This window comes from Protobothrops mucrosquamatus, unplaced genomic scaffold (genome assembly GCF_001527695.2).
Source record: "Protobothrops mucrosquamatus isolate PMUCROS unplaced genomic scaffold, P.Mucros_1.0 scaffold3458, whole genome shotgun sequence".
NCBI classification, from domain to species: domain Eukaryota; kingdom Metazoa; phylum Chordata; class Lepidosauria; order Squamata; family Viperidae; genus Protobothrops; species Protobothrops mucrosquamatus.
Genome location: NW_015389436.1, coordinates 41,174 through 65,723, shown reverse-complemented (window position 1 = coordinate 65,723; position 24,550 = coordinate 41,174). Strand labels below are relative to the sequence as shown.

General features: G+C 35.7%; 1 protein-coding gene across 1 annotated transcript; it reads left to right on the top strand.

The window, feature by feature from the left end:
* Positions 1-221: 221 nt before the first annotated feature.
* FAM120A (family with sequence similarity 120A) lies at positions 222-22,795 on the top strand. Its single transcript, XM_029286372.1, has 11 exons — positions 222-505; positions 2,273-2,497; positions 3,827-4,001; positions 6,766-7,015; positions 8,097-8,211; positions 12,769-12,978; positions 13,943-14,123; positions 15,963-16,100; positions 17,413-17,554; positions 20,232-20,328; positions 20,895-22,795. Exons 1-11 carry the CDS (start codon positions 329-331, stop codon positions 21,204-21,206), a joined length of 2,022 nt encoding a protein of 673 aa, XP_029142205.1. The 5' UTR covers positions 222-328; the 3' UTR covers positions 21,207-22,795.
* Positions 22,796-24,550: the final 1,755 nt, after the last annotated feature.

Genomic DNA, 24,550 nt, shown 5'->3' with positions numbered 1-24,550 from the left:
GATAAGCAACCAATTTGATCCCATAACCGTAGGCTTGCTGCAGCAGCCATAACTTTGGAGACTAGTCATAAGTCCTAGTTCAACACCATCATAAGTTTGAAGAATCATCGAATGAATGGTCAGATCAAAGACTATCTGTCGAAAGAGAATTCCAGGGCTTTTCAGTATGGAGAGGGAGAGTGAGGCAGAGAGAGAGAGACAGACAGACAGACAGACAGACCTTTTAGTTACCCGTAATCGAGCCATCATAGTCCTTTCAAAGAGAAGAAGACATTACTTTGACTTTATCCTGAAATAGATTGGAGTCAGCACAACACAGAAGGAATATATGTTTTGCCTGGATACTTTTTATAGAATCTTGCATTATAATCCTGACAATCAATATTTTGTCTGTGTGGGCTTTTTTTCTCTCTTCAGTCATGTTGGTGGAAACAAATTGAACTGGGAAAAAATAGGAACTCAGTCAGAAAATCAAGTATGTGGGGATCCAGGAGACCAAACAAAGGTAACTTTTTTGAGCACTATAGTTTTTGTTAATGAGACTTGAGCTGCAATATTAAATTTGTGTATGTATTTTAGTGATTATTTGGTTGATAGTAGAGGACCTGGAATCACCAAGAAGATGCATTCATCATTTTTCCTGGATGACACAGTGAAGCAATGTTTTTGCTTCCTTCTGTGCAAGAAAAAATAATCTTCTCTGACTGCTATTTGACTAATAGTGCAGAGCAGAAGAAAAGTAGTCTCTAGTCTACACAAATGCTTAGAAGTCTGGGCGAGTTGTAACCTAAACTGCCAATGAAGTAGTTTTATTAATGTGATAGTTTAACTTCTATGCTTACTGGTATAGAACTTTAAACTCATTGAAATCTGTTGTATTTACTTCTGAGTAAAAATATGAATTATGTTGCCTGAGGTAAAGAAGAACGAGGTTGCATCTAAGTAATATACTTTGCTGTGCATAATAATGAATGTAATTTTAGCTGAGGTGAAGAATTGACTTGAGATTCTGATACATATTTATTCTTTACGGCACCAGACAAATAACTGCAGTATGTAATTAGGTTTATTTTCCTTTTCCTGCTGAGAATAATGTTTATTGTGGTATGGGCACAAATGGAAAAACAAAGTACAATAAGTTCATTTAGAAACTAATAAACCAGTTTTCTTTGAAATTTGGCTTATCTAAGAATACTGGTTTATGAAATTGAGTCTTGTTAGGTGTCCCAATTTAGCTGTTCCTGCTAAAGAACATGATTAATACAAGTTTTTAAAATCAGTTTTTTACTGATAAGAAAATCACTTAGCCAAGATATCTTCTAAAAAACAAAAAAAGGAAGGCTTAGTCTATTATCCAAAAAGGTTGTGAGAACTTCACCATGATTCACATATAGAAATACTTAGTATAGGATGCATCATCACCACCCCTGGCAATTACACAGCCCTAAATCAGAGAGGAGACATCCTGCTTTAGTTTTTCTTTTTTCTCATACCTTTCTTCCCCCTCAAGTGTACTTTGTAATGCTTAGAATTGATACCTTTAAATCTAGTGTTGAAAAACATGCAGTGGTTTCCAGTTAGTTTCTATGCATAATGCAAAAACATGCATAAATGCAAAAAAAAAAAAAAAAAAAAAAAAAAAAAAAAAAAAAAAAAAAAAAAAAAAAAAAAAGCACTGACCTCACCTTACACAGTGGATCGTCAACGCTTTTAGCATTTGGTCTAACATCAAGATCTCTCCCCCATTGGCAGTGGAGCTGCCATCCCTACTTCTCTAATCCATAAATTGGTTCAGTCAGTAGAAAATGGATCACTTCTTAAAAATTAAAATAAAGAATGCAGAATAAAAACAATAGCACTTGATACACATCAATGGCAATTCAATTTTTATCAAAATATGAATTTTGATAAAATATTAAAATGTTAAAAGTTTGGGACCTTTATTTCAGATGCAGGATTCAAAACAAGCCATTTATAAAAAAAATCAAAAGGAATTCAAACTGTGTTTGAACTGTGTTTAAGATATATCATTCATGAATATTGTAGAATTATAGAAGAATGAAGTCATTATCAAGACACAGTCTCTTCATTGTCAGGTTCACCTCTTCTATACTATAAAATTGAATTGGATTGTTGGTTCTATTTTCTGTAAATGTGTTGTAAATGTGATTAAATATACATACAGCCTTCTGGCTCTTAAGATTTCACAGTATTTTGTCATTCTCGTAAAACTGTTTCCCTGGTTCAAAAATGACTTTATTGTATATTGTAGGTGGAAGGTTCCTCTACTGTTTCTTCAGGGAATCAGGCAGCTGAAGTTAAAGGGAACCAAACCAGTAGTTCACAAATCCCATGTCTGTTGTCAATGCCCACGAGGAACCATATGGATATTACCACTCCTCCATTACCTCCTGTAGCACCCGAAGTATTAAGAGTAGCAGAACACAGACACAAAAAAGGGTTAATGTATCCCTACATATTTCATGTCCTAACCAAGGTAAGATTTTCAGGCAAGACAAGAATTCCAAAGAGATTACTGTTATCTCTTGCTTTTAGTCTATATGTGGGAGAAAATTTGATTTAGTAAAATGAACAATATTTTTTGTTCACAGTTATTCACTTTACATTGTATTTTTTAAAAGAACTTGGGCTTCCTTTGACAGTGTACTTTACGAGATCAATCCTACTTCCAGCACCATGCCATTTGTCTTAATGGATGAATTTATGGAGGTTATTGTGAATAGCAAAATATCTTTAAGCAGTGACATTCCAAATTCTGAACAATGTACGAATGATTAAATAGGAGAACTACTTATTTCTCATCCTATTTTTCTCCAATCTTGTGGAATCATTGAGGATGATTCTTCTCACAATTTGACTCAAGGATGTGTATTGGGCAGCTCTTGAGAGGTCTGCTCTAATACAGGGAAAATAGTGGAGAAAGCTGATCAGATGTGAGTGAGATCTGACCTCCACATTTGCAATATCAAGTATCAATGGAAAAGCATTCAATATCAAATATGGAATGCTTTTCCATTGGAAAGGTCCAACTTTGCTTATATTTCCATGGATGAATTAGTTATGTGAACCTGAAAAAGTGGATTTCCTGTTTTGTCAATAATTCTTTTTGGAGTTGGGGAACCTTTACACTCATATATTTTGGTAACATATGCATTTCTAGTTGATATGCTCCAGGTTTTGTATGAATATAGGCTCTTTACACAGTTCATTATTACCCGAATGCATTTGAAATGCAGAACTTCCTTTAGGTGAAATTTAATTATTCCCTAATTGCTGACATTATTTTGATTTGATTCTTTGAATAATATATAGAACGTATTGGTACAAAGCAAATTTTATGTTAGATTGTTTTTAAGTCCTCATTTTTCACCTAGGACAAGTCTCAAAGCTGCCTCTTCAGTTTATCTAAAATGTGATAGTCTCTGGAATCACATTCCTGTTCAATGAGATCTACATTTTAATATACTTGAAAAGAGTGGCTTTATAGAATTAGATTTTAGCAACATAGCTATATTATAAACATTTATGTACAAACAAGACATAAAATTAGGTAAACTGAATTGGAAATTAAAAGGACAGTGGTGAATGAGGTTGGGGTATTAAAGTTATTTGTAAATACTAAAGAAACAAGGAACCAAATTTTGAACCTTGGGTTGTTCATAAAACAAAATATGTATTAAGGTTTTAAGTGCAATTTGTGTGTCATACAATTATTTACTGAAAGTTAAGTACATCTTTCAGCAGGAAAGATACCATGCCATAAATAAGATCCCTAAAAGCTGCTCATCATTTTGTTCATCTACAGGGTGAGATTAAAATTGCAGTTTCTATTGAAGATGAAGCAAACAAAGACCTCCCTCCTGCTGCTCTTCTTTATAGGCCAGTTCGTCAGTATGTTTATGGAGTCCTGTTTAGTTTGGCAGAAAACAGAAAAAAGACAGAGAGGCTGGCTTTTAGAAAGAACAGATTTCCTCCTGAATGTATGTATTTGTCTTTTATTGTAATGGTGAATTCACTTGAAAACATCACTAATCTGTTGTGTGCTTCTGTTATGATGTAAAATAAATTGTGATTTCAATTTGCAAATATAAAAAAACTATAATTTGCCAACATAGTTCATTTTCTAGTTGCTCAATATTTCTGTATCTATAGTACAAGAAATTGGGGATATGAAGCAATGTTTAAATAGCAGATAGCACATCAAGGTTTGGAAGGTTAAAATCAGCATTTTGAATCATGCTCTGGACAAACTAGAAGCACTACAATATTTTTTTAATTAATAAGATACAGTAAACAACTCACACCCAATAAACTGGGCCCTGTATCCTGGTTTGGTTGCAATTGCTGAAAATTCATCAGGAGTATGGACAATTTTGCATAGGCTGTCTATATAGCCAGGAAGAGATAGCATTTAAAATTATGTATTTTTCTAAATGGTTCAAATTGGAATAATGAAAGTTACATTTCAGTAGTATCAAGTAGGCACGCCATATTAGTCTATACATTCTTGCCATATCGCAAAAATTAGTTCGAAACATCTGAAGAGACATACATATAACTTAAATTGTTGTGGGGGAGCATAAAACTACTTTTTCTTCAAATAGTTTATATCGTGCTTATAAAATACATGATTCATTTCTTTTTCATGAGCTGCCAGAACCAGGGTGGCATACAAGTTTAATAGTTACATTATTTCCAATTAGTTTTTAGTCAGTGATGCAAGGGAACTTGCTGATATTTTCAAAAGAATGCAATATCATGTTTTAGGTACAATTCTCTTTATTTTCATTTAAGCTACATTTGAACAAGTCAACATATTTCAGTCTCTTAAGCTCCAAATGTAGCTAAAATAATACATGAATTTTGCATAGCCTGAAATAATCTTTTGTTTCTTATATGGCATTTTTTAAAAAAAACATTATAAAGCCTTGACAGCTACATTCTAGTCTTATTGTGACTGTAATTTGAATTGGTACACAAATAACAGTTATATCATTTACAAAGTTGCACCATACTTGGCTATAAAGAAATATACATAATTTCATTTCTGTATTTGATAAATTCAGTGACTTAGGAATCATAGAACAGTCCAATCTAGAGAATTGCTTTGCTTTGTTGAATGTCTTGTATGATGCTATGTTCCAATTTATAAATTTAAACCAGTATTATTTTCACTTTTAACTGGAATGAAGATCTTTGATTGTATAAAGTGTGCATAGTCACGATTTGATATAATTTACTAGATTTGTCCTTATTTGTTCCTAAAATAAATGTAATTGTTCTGATAAAATTTCTGATAATATTCCAGTTATATACCATCACCATGTTAAATAGGAACAAACCACTTCATTGTATAATGGGAGAGTGATAGAATTAAGCTACTCTTTGGGAAAAGATAAAGAGTTATTAATGGCAGGAATGGGGATTAACACAGAGGTCTATCCATCTAGATTTATTTTAAGCACATCTGGCAAAATCATATTTTTAGCTGGACTTTTGCCACTTTTCAAATGAGAATTTTAGGGTTTTTGTTTGTTTGTTCTAATTTCTAGTTGTGAGACCAGGGGTCAGTCCAGGTTAAGAAGCAGATGAAGGGGTACCAAGAGAATCAGTATCAAAAGGAGCAGTGAATAGGTTGCCAAAATATTTTATCCAGGACTCAGAAGAGATTAAACCATTAAAGCACAGGAGCTACATTTATCTGAAGAGAGAGAAACAAGATGCCAGAATAGATGATCACTCTTATTTATGACACTCATTTGCTCTTCCTCTTGGACATTTTCTGTAACATTTTTTTAGTAAAAGAAAAAAAATTCATGAGAAAGTAGATTATAGAACTTTGGCATTTTTATAAGCTGCAGTTACCATAGCTTTGGCTTGAACACAATCCTGATCAAATCAAGCTTTGAACTTATCAGAGCAATAATGGTTGGAGTTTAATTAGATTTTAAATGGTCCCGAACTAAAAGAGTAATTTTTTGAAGGGTGACAAAAATTTCATGAATATCACTGGTTGTGCCAGTAATCACTCTTCTGAAAAGAAGAAATAGACAGAAAGGCTATGCATCTTTCTTTCATTAAACTATGCTCCTTTCCAGAAGTATACAATAAATACAGGTGAAAAAGCACCTTTGGGACAACCATGACTTGGATGAATGAGAATCCCCATAGACACTAGAATCTAAACGCTTGAATCTGATTTTAGTTGGAGCTAATACATAGCATTTATTTATTTATTTATTTATTTNGAAGGGAGATCAGGGATAACCCTGATCTCTGGGGGCAGTTCATTCCAGAGGGTGGGAGCTCCCACAGAGAAGGCCCTCCCCCTTGGGGTCGCCAGCCGGCACTGTCTGGCTGACGGCACCCTGAGGAGACCCACTCTATGGGAGCGTACCGGTCGATGGGAGGTACTCTGCGGCAGGAGGCGGTCTCGAAGGTATCCGGTCTCGAAGGTATCCGGTTCTCAGGAGTAAGGGCTCCAAGTGAGTAGTGGTGAGTCAGAAACTGATTTAATCAGTTTATGGGATGACTTTGCCATAAAGACAGAGAAAGGAAAAGAAGTAGATGAATACATCAAGTGGAGTTCAGGTTCAGTGTAAGAAAGCAAATATTTTGAGGTTGATTCGTAGTAATAAGTCTAAATGTTATAAATGCAAATAAAATATACTGACAAAAGGTATTGGCAAAACAGTATTTGTGCACAAACTATTTTGTTTCCTTTTTTAAAAAAAAATTCTGCAGTCTTACCGGTGATAATTAAGGAATGGGCTGCTTACAAAGGAAAGTCTCCCCAGACTCCCGAGTTAGTAGAAGCTCTTGCATTTAGGGAATGGACTTGCCCCAATTTGAAGAAGCTTTGGTTGGGGAAAGCAGTAGAGGACAAGAATCGACGAATGAGGGCATTCCTGGCCTGTATGAGGTCAGACACACCAGCAATGCTAAATCCAACTAATGTGCCCACTCACCTAATGGTGCTCTGTTGTGTATTAAGGTGAGTACATTGTTGATTAATGTTAACGTATGGTAAAACGTCCCCTTGATAATGCTGTATATATGTAATTGGGTAAGAATGTTATTGTTTTATTGATAGAACTTTTCATGTAACTTAGACATTTTTCCCTAGACTAAACACAAAGCAAACTAAGACTCAAAAGTTTGTTATTCGGTTTACTTTACAAAACTGTTGAGAGAATTATATGGAAAGACCTGTTGGGGTGGAGAAGGCAACAAAGCATTGTTTCTTTTTTTAGGGACAATGGAATAAACAGATTAGTTAAAAGAGAATAATTTTAGGGATGTAATCTGTTCGACTATGGGGGTATAGGTTGAAAATAGATCAAGTGAATAAAATAGAGGACAGCCAGGATGGTTTCATTCTAGCATTGAAAAGTATGTGCTTACTTTAGTTCCAGACTGTTCTAAGCCTCTTCTGCCATAATTTTAGTTAGATTAATTAATTTAAATATTCACTGGCTTTTTTTAATTATCACAGGAAGGGTACGTAGGATCCAGAATGTAAAAAAACAAAAATTCTAAACCTTTATTAAATACATCCTATAGAAGTACTTTCTATCAAAATAACATACTTAAGTTTCAGCTTTGTAAAATCATGAGTCGAATTCGGGACACATCTCACAAAAATTGCAGGCCTTCTTTCCATTTCATAGAAAGAAAGAAAAGAAGCTGTCCATTATTCCTCCCTGGTACCACTTCATTGTTCTAGATCAGGCAGGTCAAACTGCCGGCCCACGGGCCGGATGCGTTACAACGAAACCGCACCCACCCCATTGCCGGCAATGGGGGAAAAGTTGCGATACGTCTCGCGATGTCACATGACGTTGCGGGTTTGGCATGCCTGTTCTAGATTATGCTATGGGCTCTGGAGCAGTTTTTGACTTTTCTGCCTCTTGCTCCATAGGCTAAATTTTCCACTTCAATAGTTTGGGTTCAGTTTGGATGTAATTATAGTGCTTTAATAAATGCTATACCTTATTTAAACATTATCGTATACAAACATCAGACATCTTACAACTTTTCAGAAATGATTTACCCAAGGTACTTTGTCTTTGTAGATATATGGTGCAGTGGCATGGAGTTCGGATACTTCGTCGCCAAGAACTTGATGCCTTCTTGGCTCAAGCTTTATCTCCAAAACTCTATGAACCTGACCAACTGCAGGAACTAAAGGTGACTTCTGAAGTTGGCCTTTGTGGAGCATTTAATTCTTATTAATTCAAGCGCTTTGCAAAACAGTATCATTTTCTTTTGTCAGTATTTTCTATTTTCATCCACACGTTCATCAAAATAGTATGTGGACAGGAAGAGTTTCTGCCTTCAACACCAGCAGAGTAATAACTTGCAGATAATAAAATCTGCTTCAATTTTCAAAGGAAATGTGCTGGTTTTTTTGCTTTTCTTTACCTGATTACTGTATTCATTTTTGTTTTATATCGATGGCTTTCAGACGTCTAACCTTTAAATCATCACTTTCATTTTATTTTATCTTTTCCTGAAGAATACCTGCATGTCTCCACAAGATTCCACCTCCACCTATGTACTCCTAAATAAATAATATCGGAGAAATTGTTACTTAGGTATATTGATCATGACTACCAGTAGACTATACAGTAATGGGATGGGTAGAATTAAATCCTATTACCAGTTTTCATTTTCATTTGAATTTTTCTATTTAAAGTAATTACATTAATATTATTAAAATGATAATTTACTACCACATTTTAAAATTCATTCATGGCCTTGCTCAAATAGATTAAGCATCCATTTTCAGTAAAATATTAATAGATGGATGCACGGTAGATACTGAGAGCTCTTGTTGTATTTAAGAACAGTTGTTTAATTAGCAGATCACCTAAGTATTAATGATATCTCCAAGACATTATTTTTCAAAATTCATAGAAAAACACTATTTACCCATTTTTGATTTAGATGTATTCATGTGGCTTGCTTTAAAGTCCCCAAATACTTTGTAATGAAAATTAAATAACAAGTTAATTTTTAATTTGTCCCCGTACTTTGTCAATAACCAGATACAATTCCTTAATGGAAATGACATTCATAATTAAAATGTTTAAATAAATATGTGATAGGCTGAAGGATCTGTACAGGGGTATGTGTACACCTTTTATTTTAAAAAATCTGAATTTCAAGTAAAAGTTTGAAGTACAAGTATTTGGCACTTTCAGCTGAAAATGTCTGCATTTCCTCCACTGAAATAGGGCAGCAGAGAGGAGAGAATTCCACCCTGGACTTCATCCAGTTTTTGGTGGGTTTATTTAAATCAGTATTTTTCAGTCAGTTTCTTAAAAAAGTTATTTGAATTGGCCCCTTTTATCAAGGAACCCAAATACGGTTATACCCATGTTGTAGAAACCATTGATATCATTTTCCATTCCCAAGGTTATTTTGGAAAAGTCTCATATAAGACATAATTAATGTATAATCTCAGAAGATTCTCAAATTTAGAAAATAGTAACATTCAAATCATTCAGCAGAAAGAGTTTGTGATATTTTTTTTTTTTTTTGGTTAAACTGAACTTTTTGATGAAGATTTTGTCCCATTTATATAGGTAATTTTTGTTTTTGCTTGTCTTGCTTCTTTCTGTAGAACTTCCCTTTCCTCCCCTTCCCCACTTTTCTGTCTTTTTCTCAGCAACCGCTCACTGCTTTCCTGCTAACAACTTGTACTTCCTTAGGGAGGCCTACCTCACACCATGGCTCTATCGTCTGATATAGGCTAGCGTTGAAGACAGGATGCTGGGCTAAATTGATCATTGGCCAGACCCAGTAAGGCAGTATTTGTATTCTGAATGTAAATTACCCCAGTTAAATCAGTATGAGCTTAGAATTACAGGTGAGTGACTTGGAAAAGAATCATACTGGATGACAGTAAATCTCAAATTTTGTCCAACAATAAAAGGCTGAATTCATCTTGTTGACGTACTTTCATTTTCAAAATTCAAGCATGTAGAATAATTATGTATACACAGTCTATTTTATTAGCAAGTTAGGTTTGACAGAAGTAAAATACATTTTTCGGTCAATAGTAATGCATGCTATATAATATTTATGGCATGCTATGCACATCATGTAGGACTTCATTTTCATAATGCTACTGTATTTATTGCAGTTATGACACTGTCACCATAAGTTTGTTTGTATAGGACACATTGGAAGTACCTTGAAAATCTGATCTAACTTCTCTTGTTTGGTAAACCCATCCCTGACATACATTAATCTACATTTAAGAATTTGAATGTTCTGGCCTAATCAGTTGTTCCCATCAAATGTATTAGACTTCAACTACTTGTATTTCCTAGATAGCTTGATCAGTGCCTATGCTGGTTAGGATGTGTGGATGTTGAAGTCTAAAACTTTTTGATAGCATCTAGTTACTGTCCAGTTTCAAAACATAGGCTGATATTGATGGATTGTTGTACCAGTGTAAATGGAATTAACATTTGACAGGTGAAATCCAACTATACACCTACGATAATGGAAGAGTCTTTGGGCTGTTGGAAACCTTTGCTAATGGAAGGTGAAAGGAACTGATTGTACCATCTCCTGATTCCCAAAGCTACTTCTCATTCTGTACAAATCCTTCAGTGTGTGTTTGCAGAGCTACAGCAAGGCAAAGAACAGACAAAATATTTCCTTCTCTCTTTCCAAGAGGAAAACTTGATAATACAATTGTTGATTCAGTTCTGTAAACTATATCAGAGATAGTTATGGTACTCCACACTACCAATATTTATGGATATCTTCCTATCTTTAATTTTTAAAGGATTCCTTTCATTTTAAAGAAATGACAGCTCCAGCATTAGCTTCATTTTTCTTAGGATCATGTCTCTGTCCTCCGTGCAATCGCCACAGACATTCTTAAAAAACAAAAATGGCAGGTAAATGTAGCTCTATGCTAAATTTAGATGTCTATCTCCTTGCTACTCAAAGCTAAAGAGATTTTGCAGACGATACTATTTGACAAAGATTTTTGTTTGTTTGTGATTAGGTAAACCCTCCTATAGTAGCAGCCATTTTATAATTAGGCAAATCTTCACCCTTGGCACCCATTTTATAAATAAGAAAATCTCTACTCATGGCAGCCAGTTTTTGAGAATACATGCAGCAAAGTTTTAAGAATCAAACATTCCCTGAACAACCTGAAAAACGTTCTTACCCCTGCAATAGACTATTTGAATTCTTTCACATATAAAATAGTTCTAAGCTATTTTTCTCTTATCTAGAAAATCCAGTCATATCTTGGGCTTCCTGAGGAGTCTGAACAGTGGGTCATCCATCAGTTGTACTAAGTGACAGCTCCTCTGGTTTTTAACTGAGGAAAGGAGAGAAATAATTGGGTTTGGCTAGAAAGCTACCCCAATTTTCTTTTATAATAACAGTCTTGCTCCATAGGCTTAATAAAAAAATGTGAAGACATGCATTATGTTTATTAATGTTGCTAAATATTGTACTTAAGATGACAAAAAGGGATATGCCTAAACCTTTACTTCAGATATTTGCTATTATGTTAGTAGGGGTAGTGATTTGCATCATTAATTTCCATAATGTGTCTGTACAAGCTTTTTCTACAATGAAATCAATTTATTTTTTTCTTGCCTACTAAGGCATTCTTGAATTTTTCCCTGCCTATGGGATATTTTCTTCTTCAGCTTTATCACGGTAGCAGTGCTATAGCTAAACTAATCACACAACTGTTCAGGACTGTCAGTAATTGGGACAAATTTTATTCTTTTGAAAGAAGCAATAGACATGCTATATTCTAATAACTAAAGCAAACATGGGTGACTTTTCAGTATCTACAGACAGCAGGTATTGGGGAGAATCAGTGCTGCAGAGAACAACATTGCAGATATGAACGGAAATTGTGGGGATTTTTGAACTCTTAATTTTGCCTATTTTATGCAATTTAGGCTTGTTTTTTAGTTGTCATGTATTGAGGCATTAATTTCCAGCTGTGATGGTTAAAGTGGGTTTCGGTGGGTACAAAAAGAGAGTTTGGAAGCCTCATGCAGTCCCGGTACTGCAGTCTGTCTATCTTTAAATAACTTAGGGCTCCTTCTCTGGTAGGGGAGGGACAATCATCTCTTCTTAAAGTCAGTCTTGTGCAGGATTGGCAGAAAGAGACAGACATCCTAATAACATGGATTGCTATTTTAGATGTGCAAATGTCTCTTTTGTAATGGGCTAGTGATGGAAGAAAGTTGGAGGCACTGTTAAATCAGGTATGACTCCACAGACACATCCATGCATTTCTTTTGGCAATATTGAAATGCCATGATGTCTTCCATAATAGTTTTTCCCAGTATACCTTATAGCTCTGGTGTAGTTTTCCTACTGATTCTCTATCTAGGTACTAACCAATTTGATTCTGCTTAGCTTTGGGTGAGGGGTGGAATTGAGCCTTAGTTGGCTAAATATTGTGAGTATTAATACCCAATTTCCAAATTCATGTGCGCTCACAGATTTCTGTGGTATTTCTCACTAATATACAGAGAATAGCTAAGCAAACTATAGGATTTATGAGCTGTTTCACAGAATTTTAAACAAAACTAACTGCTTAACTGCAGTGACTGCAAAAATTCATGCCTGTATCTTTTTAAAGGTATTATTTAAATCTATTTTAACACTTTGTCTATAGTTTAATTCTTTAATCTTCAGTCCTTGTATAGACTTTAACCAATAAAGTTCTACACTTTTGTTTTTAAGATTGAAAACCTAGATCCTCGAGGAATTCAGCTCTCAGCATTGTTCATGAGTGGTGTTGACATGGCATTGTTTGCCAATGATGCTTGTGGGCAGCCAATTCCATGGGAGCATTGTTGTCCATGGATGTACTTTGATGGGAAGTTGTTCCAGACCAAGCTCATCAAAGCAAGCCGGGAGAAAGCTCCCCTCATTGACCTCTGTGATGGTCAGGTAATGTTGGTCCTGTGATGGGTGTGATGTCTAATTGAATATGTATGTGTATGGACAAATAGGTAGTCAGTAGAAGACCAGTGTGTTTGTTTTTGGTAATGAGCTCAAATTCATTTGTAGGCAGAGGATTTTAGCCCAAGGGCAAATGTATAATTAACCATATAATGAAATGTATTATTTATATGATAGGTTGTATCATGCTAAAAGTTTGCTTGAATATAGATTGCTATAAGTAGGTCTGTATGCAAGTAAAAGAGGTTAATCCTTGATTTTTTCATATCCTTAAAATGGTGATTTGAGTTGATTTGGAAGAGTATTTTTTAAAATTTACTTCCATTTAAATGGCCACCCCTCTCAAATTCATGAATCTGTGTGGCTAACAATTGTTAATTTGTAGCAATTTGGTATATGGTATGAGCATATGTAGGTGATCTGTGAAACATACAAATTTTGTATTTGCTTACTTTTTACCACATAAGTGATCCAGATTCTGCTCTTTCTTTTCTGTTAACATGGATGCAGTGTTTCTTTTTTTAAAAAAAAAAGTTTTCAAATAGGTGGAGATGGTATGTTTCACATCCAGGAGACCCTTTCTTTCTTTGACATTCCTGTATAACTAAAATTCAAATAATCCAAATTTTGTGTATACTATTTTGAAATATTTTTAAAGCTTGCAAATCAGTCTGGGTATTCTGACAAACTTTATAAACTTTATAAATAACGAACAGAAGGATATATTGTTTTAAATATTTTGTTAAGAAAATAAAACATTATATGAGAAATAATTTTACGTTACAGGGAGATAATTCATTGATGTCTTGATTTTCTGTCCCCTAATGTTTAATGTTTGTAAATATCATCAGTTACCTGGCTAGCTGCTTTCAATAATGTCATTTAGAAATGTGTGGATATACTTGATTTGTATTCATAATATAACTATGTTGTGCCGTGTTGTTTGTCGTAGGCTGAACAAGCTGCCAAGGTAGAAAAGATGCGCCAGAGCATCCTTGAAGGTTTAAATTTCTCCAGGCAAAACCACCCACTCCCTTTCCCACCACCACCTGCCATGCCTTTCTATCCAGCTTCTGTTTATCCTCGGCACTTTGGGCCAATTCCACCTCAGGGCAGAGGCCGAGGCTTCACTGGTAAGACTGCTTCTCTGCTAGGACCTTTGTGTAGGAAGCATGTATTGGATAAGATTTTGGACTATACTAGGGAGACCCAGGTTCACATCTCAGACCAACCTACCTCATAGTTTTGATGTGAAAATGGAGGAGGAAATTCTACGTTTATCACCTACAGCTCCTAGTGGAATAGTGGAATATCAGCCAAGCAGATCAATAAAGATTAAGACAATTGAACTGGCAAAAATAGTTAATCGGTTGAAATTTACCCTGATAGCTGTTTATAGAAAAAGAGATGGAAGTCTAGATAATAGCCAAATTTAAATATGTAATTTAACTACACATTTAATTCTGTATATAATTGCATAATTACACATAAACAACATTTACACACCGTTGAAAGAGATGATAAAAAGCTAAAAAGGAAATAAAAGGACCTGAACATATCTCCAGCAATCAGCAACCAGGTAAGCAGGGATTAATACCAGACAAACAATCAAGCAGTAAAAAGCAGCCCAACCAAGGAACTACTGAGGAGAAAATAACATTCCCCACCAACACTGAGAGAGGGCAAGCCACTATAAACAGCAAATCCCTTCTAGCACTGAAGAAATTACCAAGTTGTGTAATTGAAACATCTGCAGAAAAACAACCAAGCTTACAGTAGAGAGCACTAAGGACTCCATATGTAGTTTAATAATGCTTTAAGTTTTAAAAGATAAATTGTCAATCTCTTCATTTAAGAGAAAGCATTTTAAAAAAATACTTTCAGATTTTAATCAGTCCTTATACAGTATATAACATCTGCATTTACTGTATCAGAAATTGACAACCCAAAAGAGATTGATTGGTTGATTGATTAATTGATTGATTGGATTGATTAGATTTAGGTGCCATCTGGCTCCAAAATGGGTCTGGGCAGCTCACAATTTTTAAAACTAGCAGTATTTTAAAAATGCATAATACAAAATATAATAGAATGTATTGAATATAAACAAACAATACAGATCTGTCCAAACAATGCTATACAGAGAAAGACACACATGTTTAACAGGAAAGTGATATCAGTTACTCATGCCCTGGTCATCTCTCTCATGGATTATTGCAAGCATTATACATGGAGCTACCTTCGAAAAGAATCTGGAAGCTTCAATTAGTGCAAAATGTGGCTACGCAGGCAATCTTGGGTGCCCAAAGAATGATGCATGTAACATCTCTGTTGCGCAAACTGCGTTGGGTGCTGGTCTCTTATCTGGTCCAATTCAAGGGGTTGGTTATGACCTATAAAGCCCTATATGGCATGGGGCCAGGTTACCCTTGGAGCCATTTTTGTGCCATTACATCAGCCCTCCCGATCCCGTCGGGCAAGGAAGGTATGTTGCAGTTCCCATCAGCCAGGTAGTCCTCGACATATGACTGTAATAAAGTCTTTCCATTACGGTCATACATCATAATGATCATAAATCAACTGCTGTTGTCATTAAGCAAACACTGCAGTTGTTAAGCAAACAAATAGTTTGTTATGGACGCTATAAATGTGGCCGTGTTGCTAACTGCCCAAAATTCAGTTACATGACTGTGGAGGGGGCCCGACCATCAGAACTTTGAATCTGGGTTGTAAGTCCCCTTTTTGGTCGTACCTTTGAATGGTCACTAAGTCGAGGACTGCCTGTTAAATCCCAAAGCACATTAAGAAACAGATCTTTTGCTTCTCATAGATCTGCAAAAGATTGGATTTTTTTTTATTCGTGGTAAAAAAAACAAAAAAAAACAACTTGGACCTAGAATTTTACCCATTGGTGTCCTGAATCTTCAATAGTCTGGGAATTAATCCTTACAGAGGGTCTTTCATTTTCACAGGATTCTATGGCTTTGGGGGCCCTTATGGGGAACCGGTTGCAGCAGGCGCATATCGGACCTTCCGAGTGACTGCCACAGGAGGACACTCCGGAGCTTTCTCTGGCAGCGATGGCAACAGGACTAGCAAGTTTCAGGGCGGTAATACCACCAATCCCCTTTTCTTATTGCTCACAGCAGCAGTGCAGTAACTGGACCTTTCCAACATTCATTGTATGAGTTTGTCTTCCTAAAATAAAGCAAATACTTCAAAGAAAGAGTTCTCCCACTTTCTTCAGTGTACGTTTGTGAAAAGGTAGAATAGGAAATTCCTACATTTTAATTAACTTTTCACAGATTGTGATGTGGTTTCTAAATCAAAGATCCATTTAATGTCACTTAAAGTTAAGGCTGTTTTCAAACTGCTGGTGATTATAGCCATGCAGTTTTCTTGGTAGAGTAGAAGTGATTTGCCACCATCTTTTGCTGAGGTGCTTTGAAAATTCCTTGGTAATTTCTCATTCATGAACTAACTAGCCTAACCTTGCTTAGCTTTTGAAATCAAGTTGGCTAGATGCTGCATTTGCTATTTATTGCTTAGTAGCCTAATGTACAGGTAGTGTGTTATTACCCAATAATAAAATACAAAAAAAGAATGAAATTCTCTTGACTATATCAACCTTGCATTCATTAGTAACATTACATTTACATTATTTCTGATTCTAACTACTTTTAACCTTTTTGCCGTTAGCTCAATTAGTGATGTATAGCTAATGTTCCTTAGATCATTGGAAATGCTTGTTTGAAACTAAAGTAGCAAATTGTAGTAATAAATACAAACGCTCAAATTTAAAATTAGATGCATTTTGAAAGAAAAGCTTTCTGAAGGTTTTAGAATGCATTTATAGCTTGTTTCAGTGTTTTTAATATTAGTTAATTCCGCTTTCCTTTTTGGTAAATATTAAACATTTGAGATTCTCACAGCACCTTTTTTTCTCTCAAGTTATTCAATTGAAATGACTGGATTAAAAATCCAAATATTTCCTTTGAAATATTAAGTCTATCCTGGCTAGTTTACATGTTAGCAGCCCCTAGTTATTCACTTACATGCCAGCAAATCCCAAACTACTCTTTTATTGACAACATGATGGGGGTTGTGGAAGCAAAGTTTCTGTTGGACAGGAACGTTATGTGTCCAGAACAGGTCCCTTAGAACTAGTTTACCCAAGTGTGATTTCAGAATGATAAATTTACATTGTACCACATTCATTTCACAACAATGAATGAATTGGATTTTGTTTGTGCTTGCTGTCCCGCTGATCTCAGTAGCCTTAAATCCTACTTTGACACAAAGGCTATGCAGGTATGTGCCAGGATTCACTCTTAACAAAGAAAGAGAAATTTTTCAGAGATAATAACCTTCCTTCATTTAAATTTCCATTGCAGAGTAACACCTTTTTAAATCTTGCTTTAGGTGTCCAACCCATTCCTTCTCAGGGAGGGAAACTTGAAATAGCTGGCACTGTGGTGGGCCACTGGGCTGGAAGCAGGCGTGGTCGAGGAGGAAGCAGGGGGCCATTTCCTCTGCAGGTGGTTTCTGTTGGAGGGCCAAGAGGGTAAGCAAATACCAGCATTGCAGTTATGTTTGGGTTAATTAAAAAAAGAGAAGTCTGCCGGATTTTTACTTGATTATGACACAGCAGTGGTGATTGTCTAGTTCAGAGTGTATTGGCTCAGCTGTTTATTTTTTTAGAATGTAAATGTAAAGACTAATTAATTTTATTTATCAAATACTGCCCATTGCATTTGTGTGTCTGGGCAGTTTGCAAGGTGTGTTGTTGATTGCTGTGAAAATACTATTGGTTTTATTTGTGAGCCTCCTTCATGGGACAATGACATAAATCTGTGAACCTTTTCTCAACATAGAAGGCCATATTGCTGATTGCGAATTTATTGGAAACTCTCATTTTTTGAATTAATTTTAAAAGTGTTGTTATATGCAAATATTTAAAGACAAAAGGCAATATAGTCTAGGGAGAACTTTAAAAATCGATATTTCATGCTAAGTAATGAGAAGAGACAAACTGATCTATATATTTATTGTGAATGTAGAACCCAATCCAGGTACATTCTAAAGCAGTGGTTCTCAACCTGTGGGTCGGGACCCCATTTGGGGTCGATCGACCATTTCATGGGGGTCACCAAGCAAGGCTGTCCGCCATTTTTTTTGTCCGCCATTTTTTTCCCCTTTTCCGGCGGGTGCCTTACCTCCCTTGGGCTGGGCCAGCTGGTGGTCGGCCTGCTCCATCTCTGCCGCTTGCCAGCTACACCTCGGCCAGCGCAGGGGGCGGAACCATGCATGCGCGGCACTCCCGGGCAGGGAAAGTCCTCGACTTATGACCGGTTGGGTAGTCCTTGACTTACGACTGGTTTAGTCCTCGACTTACGACCGGTTTAGTCCTCGACTTACGACCGGTTTAGTCCTCGACTTACGACTGGTTGGGGTCGCGGCATTAAAAAGGTTGAGAACCACTGTTCTAAAGGGTGCAGATTCTCAGTCCACATCCCTGTGAGCCAGGGCTGGCTTCTTGTCACATATCAAGTAGATCACATCAGCCCCTCCCTTATGGATATAAAAAATATGTATTTTTGGATAAATGAGCCCAGAAGCTGGGCAAAGAACATGGCATCCTATGTTTTTAGAACTTCTGATTAATGTTGTAATCTAGACAAATCCAAAAATTGAAACAGGACTATCTGCTTTAGGAGTCTTTCTGTTTCTATAGAAATAGATTAATATATGTGGCCAGGTTTTTTTTATAATTTCTAAAGAGTTTATCATGTTCAATATAATCCAACATGCGTATTTCAAGCTAGTTTCATGAAGATACTTTTTTATTTAGAATTATATTGTGATTCGTAATATTCTTCATCTGTAATAGACTATCATCACTTTGGGTTCTCTAGAAAACATTAATCATGACTGTTATGCTACATGGTTAGGAGGTGACATTGTTGTAACTTTTGGATTTTGACATTTTAATTGTAAGAAAGGCAGCACAGGGAGGGAGAGCTTTGTCGCTCGCAGAATACCAGGCTAGACATGGATATCAAGTATGGTACTCCCGAAAGATAGTGGTTGCCATCAAAAAAGCTACCGTACTACCTCAAATAAGATATACAGGAGATGGGGTTAGGGTATGAAGAGCCTCTGGGATTTGAGGTTGGTATATATTGCTTTTTGCCCTGCAATAGTCACATTACATTGGACTACTGCACATGGGACACCAAAAAGTACATAGGCTACTGGAATGTTTCTTGGTACAATTCCAGGTGCTGGAATTCACTTTCAAAGCCTTTCATGGCTTGGAGCCAGGAAACTTACAGGACCATCTCTGCCCAGTTGTTTCTCCTCATCCTGTCTGATCCAGTCGGGGGTGGGGGCATATACCCAATCCCTTCTGCTAAGGCATGTTGTATGGCACAGCTCAGGTGGAGAGCCTTTTCTACTGTTGCACCTGCCCTCTGGAATGCCATTCCTCCAGAGAGAGATTGTCCTGGCCCTACTGGCCTTCTGCAAGGCCTTGGAAACCCGGTTCTATTTCAAGCCTGGAGCCCTGAGTGGGTAACAGTCCCATTTCCTGGTTTTGTTGATTATATGAACTTTTAAAAAAAATAAATCTTGGCTGCTGTGTGTGTTTTAATGTGATATTTTGTATGTAGGTTTATTATTGTTCACTGGCCAGTTACATATTTGAGATGTGCAGCCATGTAAATCCAATAAATAACTAAAAGTATATTGTATTATAATTAGGAAATTAATGCTACAATAATTAGGAAATTATTAAGCCCTACTGCAGTTAGAAAAACATAGCAACACTAGGGTGAGATTGTAAAAATGGAGCGGCAGTTAAGAATCAATAAAGAAGTACAATTGAATCTATTCAGAGGAAGTTTCTTCAACTCTAATTTTACAGTTAAGGCTGCTCAAGAACATGTTCTAGCCATGAGCATAATTTTATTCCAGTATAAAATATATTGCCAATTATTATTCAATAAACATAAACTTTTCTCTTGCTAGGTTAATTAGCTGGTAAGTGGGAAATGCATAACGTAAGGAGAAGAAATATTGCAAAGATAGAATTCATTCTATTAAAATACTGTTTTAGTTGCTTTCTGAAAATAAGAAAAACAACTGCCTTTTTGGTTATGCACAGGAAATTGAATTCTGCTGTATCTCCAGAGAAATTTATGAAATTTAAATGTGTTTACCTTTTTTCTGGTTCTATAAAGACGTCCAAGAGGAATTATTTCCACACCAGTGATAAGAACATTTGGCCGAGGAGGAAGATACTATGGGAGAGCTTATAAGAACCAGGGAACTATTCAGGTAATGGAAACAAAATCAGGGATCAGCTCTTTTTGGTGTGTGTGTGTTAATGTTGCATCGGGATTGTGTTTTAGAAAATAGGTGCATTAAGCCAAACAGAGGGTTAAAAAATTCATTTTCCTTGTGGTTTTTGTTAAAGAATAAAAAAGCAGTGCCATATTGTTGAGTGAGATCAATGTCCTGCTTAGTATTCTATTTCCACAGAAAGCAGTTAGATAAAACAGCACATTCTCCACTATGTACAGTATAGTAATATAATGTGTAGTAATTGTTTAAAGAACTTTTTTTTATCAATAGTGATATTTTATTATCAGATATTAAGCCAGTTACTACCCAGATGATGTGGATTGCAAATAGCTAGCTAGCTAGCAAATGCCAGTTATTAACACTTTTTCCTAGACTGAAAAGTGCTCTTAGTATCACAGGCATCATATTCTGTGTAACAAAAATCCCAAGAAATGCTGAATTTCAGTAATTTTCCTAAGCTGGTAACTCTTTCAGTTATGTTTAACTAATTTCATTATTTCTGTTTTTATCATTATTTTATTTTTATGTTTAAAAAACAGGGCAAACCTCCTTATGCTGCTTCAGCAGAGGAAGTGGCCAAAGAACTTAAATCAAAATCAGAGGAAAGCAAGTCCTCTATTGTGTCTTCAGAAGGATCCCTGGCTGAAAATGGCATAATGAATGAGGAGAAACCAGCTTCCCATATGAATGGGAGTACAGCAGATGTCAGGGCTTCCAACCAGTCTGAAAGTGCCTTGAGTAATGACTCTAAAATGTGCAATACAAATCCTCACTTAAATGCACTAAATGCAGACAGTGTTTGCCGTAAAGACGATGCTCTTGAGGCTACTGTCTTAAAAAAAGAAGAGTAAACTTATTTTTTATAGAGGGTGAAGGATGTTGGAAGGGTCAGGATTAGGAATATCTGGAAAGAAAGAGAGCCTACAGTTACGTACATTTTTTCCTTTCCGTAAGAGAAAAATGAGGACTTGGAAATTCGGATCCCTCTTGGATGTCAGAGATTTAAAGAACACATTTTTAGTTTTAACCAGTTGTAGTCAAAATGCTACAATACAATAAAAATGGAAGAGAATGAAGAGCATTTGACTCCCGCACTAAAAATGATATATACACAAAGTTTTAACTGGTTATGACAAAAGCTTGTAGTTTTTGTTTCTTGAAATATATTAAAAAGGAAAAGAAAAACAAATTTTGGCAGTCTTTCAGTATATATAGCTTAAAATATAATTTTTAGTACTTGGCACCATATGTATGCCATTATATTTGATTTTGCATTACTGTGTCACAAAGCTTTCCTTAAGGCTTTGATTTCATGATTATGGGGGGGGAAAGGCACAACCACAGTTCTTTCTTTTCTTAAATTTCATCACCGTTGATGTGGTTTCTTTTTATGTTTAAAATGTGCAAACTATCAAAATAAAAAAAATTATAGAGTAATATTGGAGTTCTGCTGATTTTAAATATACATCATAATACTTTGCAAGCAAGTTAAAATGGATTTAACTTGAAAATCATAGAAAATGCAAATGACCTTTTCAAAAGAAACACAATGTGTTCTGATACTTTTTGTGACTAATACCATGCATCCGTGATCAATGAACTATGTGGTTTTTGAATCAGACGTAGACCATTAGTACTACTATTTGAGCTAAACTTCTGCATGGTTCATAATTTTAAAGTGTGTAGTTAATATTATGCATGTTCTTGTCCTCTTTCTTCCATTCTTACAAGTACTGTGCCCATTTGCAAAACAAAAAAGCTAATAATCAGTAATAGTCCTATAAAAGATGTTAACTATGTTTAGTCATTGACTGATCTTGCTCTAACCTTAAAATTTTGTGATTATTGACCTCTGTTGCATTTATTCTAAAACAAAAAAAAATTATCTAGCCGTTTTGAATATCAACGTTACCCTGGTGTACTCATTGCTGTATGCATTATTGTTCTCTGTTGCTGTTTTATGCCTTCATATTAGCAAATATGAAATTCTGTGGAAAAACACAAAAAAAGCTTTGATCTTCAAGAAATACCCCCCTTCTGTAGCAGGAAACAAATGGCTTGTTCTTGAGAACTTTCCCATCAAGAATTTAGTATAAGCAAATATACCTGTATCATTTTGATGTTTTTGTTAGTGTTTCCAAACTTAATGTACTTCAGAATCAGAATCATTTCTTTATATTCGTTTTCATATAATTCTCCTGATGCTCTTCATCACACATTAGTGATCAGAAATGAGGTGTAATTCCCCATTCCCTGCCCGCAAGAGCTAAGTAGGTATCTTAATGTAAGTTGAAGGGAGTTCTGCCCCAACTCATGGATTGTGCAAGAATGAACTACTGTTGGGTTTGATTGGTTGTAGATGGATTGTGGTGTGGTGTATTTGAAGGCTATTGAATGCAACTTACAATGCTTAATAAAAATCTTTATTCTTTTAGTATAACCTTGTTGTATGGTGTCTTATGTTTCCCAATAATTTTCTTCTTCTTTTTGTCTTTTCCACACAAATTTGAAGTCTTCGACCATCAGCAATTTTAGTAGTTGATGATGAATTCTAGAAATAAAGATAGTAATGACAACAAGGTAGGGCCACGTTGAGCAGATGTTAATTTTTTTCAGCTTCCAAGATGTCAGTTGCAACTGATGGGCACTTGTGTTGAGAGCAACCATGGTGGATGGTCCTTAATACACCACCACTGTGGTGTTTTATGTAAATAATAAAATTTCCTTAAAAATAATCATCTTTTATTTTGCCATCCCTCAAAGCAAAAATTGGAGTTGCAATTTTGCAAAATTCTTGATTACCCTGGAATATAAAAATGAATTCCACATTATTTCCCCATTATTAGAATTCATAACCCTGAGAAATCTAATGAATAATAAACCTTGCTATTTTGAATTCCATAATGTCATTAAAGCATCTTACTGGCAGCAACCAGTGATTTTGAGAGGACATATAACACATAATGGCACAACTTGCTATGGAACCCAAGCTAAGTGAACATTCAATTTCTGATTTTATTTCAGACAACAGCCTCAGTGCTCTTATATTTAATTCAATAGCAAAGCTATGGCATTCTCAACATAAACTAGGAAAGGGTTTCTTCACGCATATCTGAAGTGCAACTTTCCTAATGACTGGCTTTCAATGAAACAATCTGCAAACCTTTTAGATATGGAAGGTTGCCTCCTAGTTCTGTAGTTTCCCATCTTGTGTGAAGCTCATTTTGGGGGGGGGGGATAACATCTTAAATGTGCATGGGATTGGGACAGGAAATGAATTTTGCAGCAGCAGCTGTCATTTTCAAAGTGATGTGTTCAACTTGGAGATACCAGCAGTTTTATGTTAACTAGTGCCTGGTGTAGTGAGAATCTCATCTTTATTGTCAAAAGAAGAAAGCTGTTTCTTGAGCCGGATAAATGATTGGAATTAGGCTGTGCTTTCTGCCAGTTTTCTACTTTTTTGAGGCTGATAGGAAAAAAAAAACAGGACAGAATCAGAATAGATTTGTAATACAGCGCATTTCTGTTTCCTAGCTATCACTAGAAAAAAATCAGGAAGGGAAAGGCTGCTAATGATAGTGGAGCATCCATTCCCATGGTCTTCCATATATTGGTTCTGATTCTCAGTTGTGTATTTTTCCCCATCCTCTACACCTGCTCTTTTGCATTGTCCCCAAATTGTTACTATTAGTGTGTATGCATTCAGTTAAAACATTAATAGCTATTTTGTACTGACTGTGCCAAACTGCTTGTTTTTAGAGCAGTCATACTATTTTAGTCCCTTGCCTCAAATTTCACTGAAGCAAATCACCAACCATCTGGTGCAGATTTGTGGGATGGCACTGTAAGGTGAAGGAGAAGTCCATTCCTCTTGTTTCTACCACTCTGGTTGTGGACGAGTAACACTACACACTGCATAATGAATTAATAACAACCTGCTTACAAATACTCTAGAGCAGATAGATTCATTACAATAATAGAACAAGAAATCCTAAAGTTTACTTAGATCCTCCAATCAAGTGCTCAATAAAGTGTTATCAGGTAGATATCCAAATTTTCACTTGAACATAGCCAGTGGACCCAACCTTTCACCTCTTGGCTAATTTTATTGTGGAATTATTACTACATTAACTTGGCATCTGGTCTCCTGTAACTGAAAATAACTCGGTCATTCAGGTCCTAGTCATCTCATGGT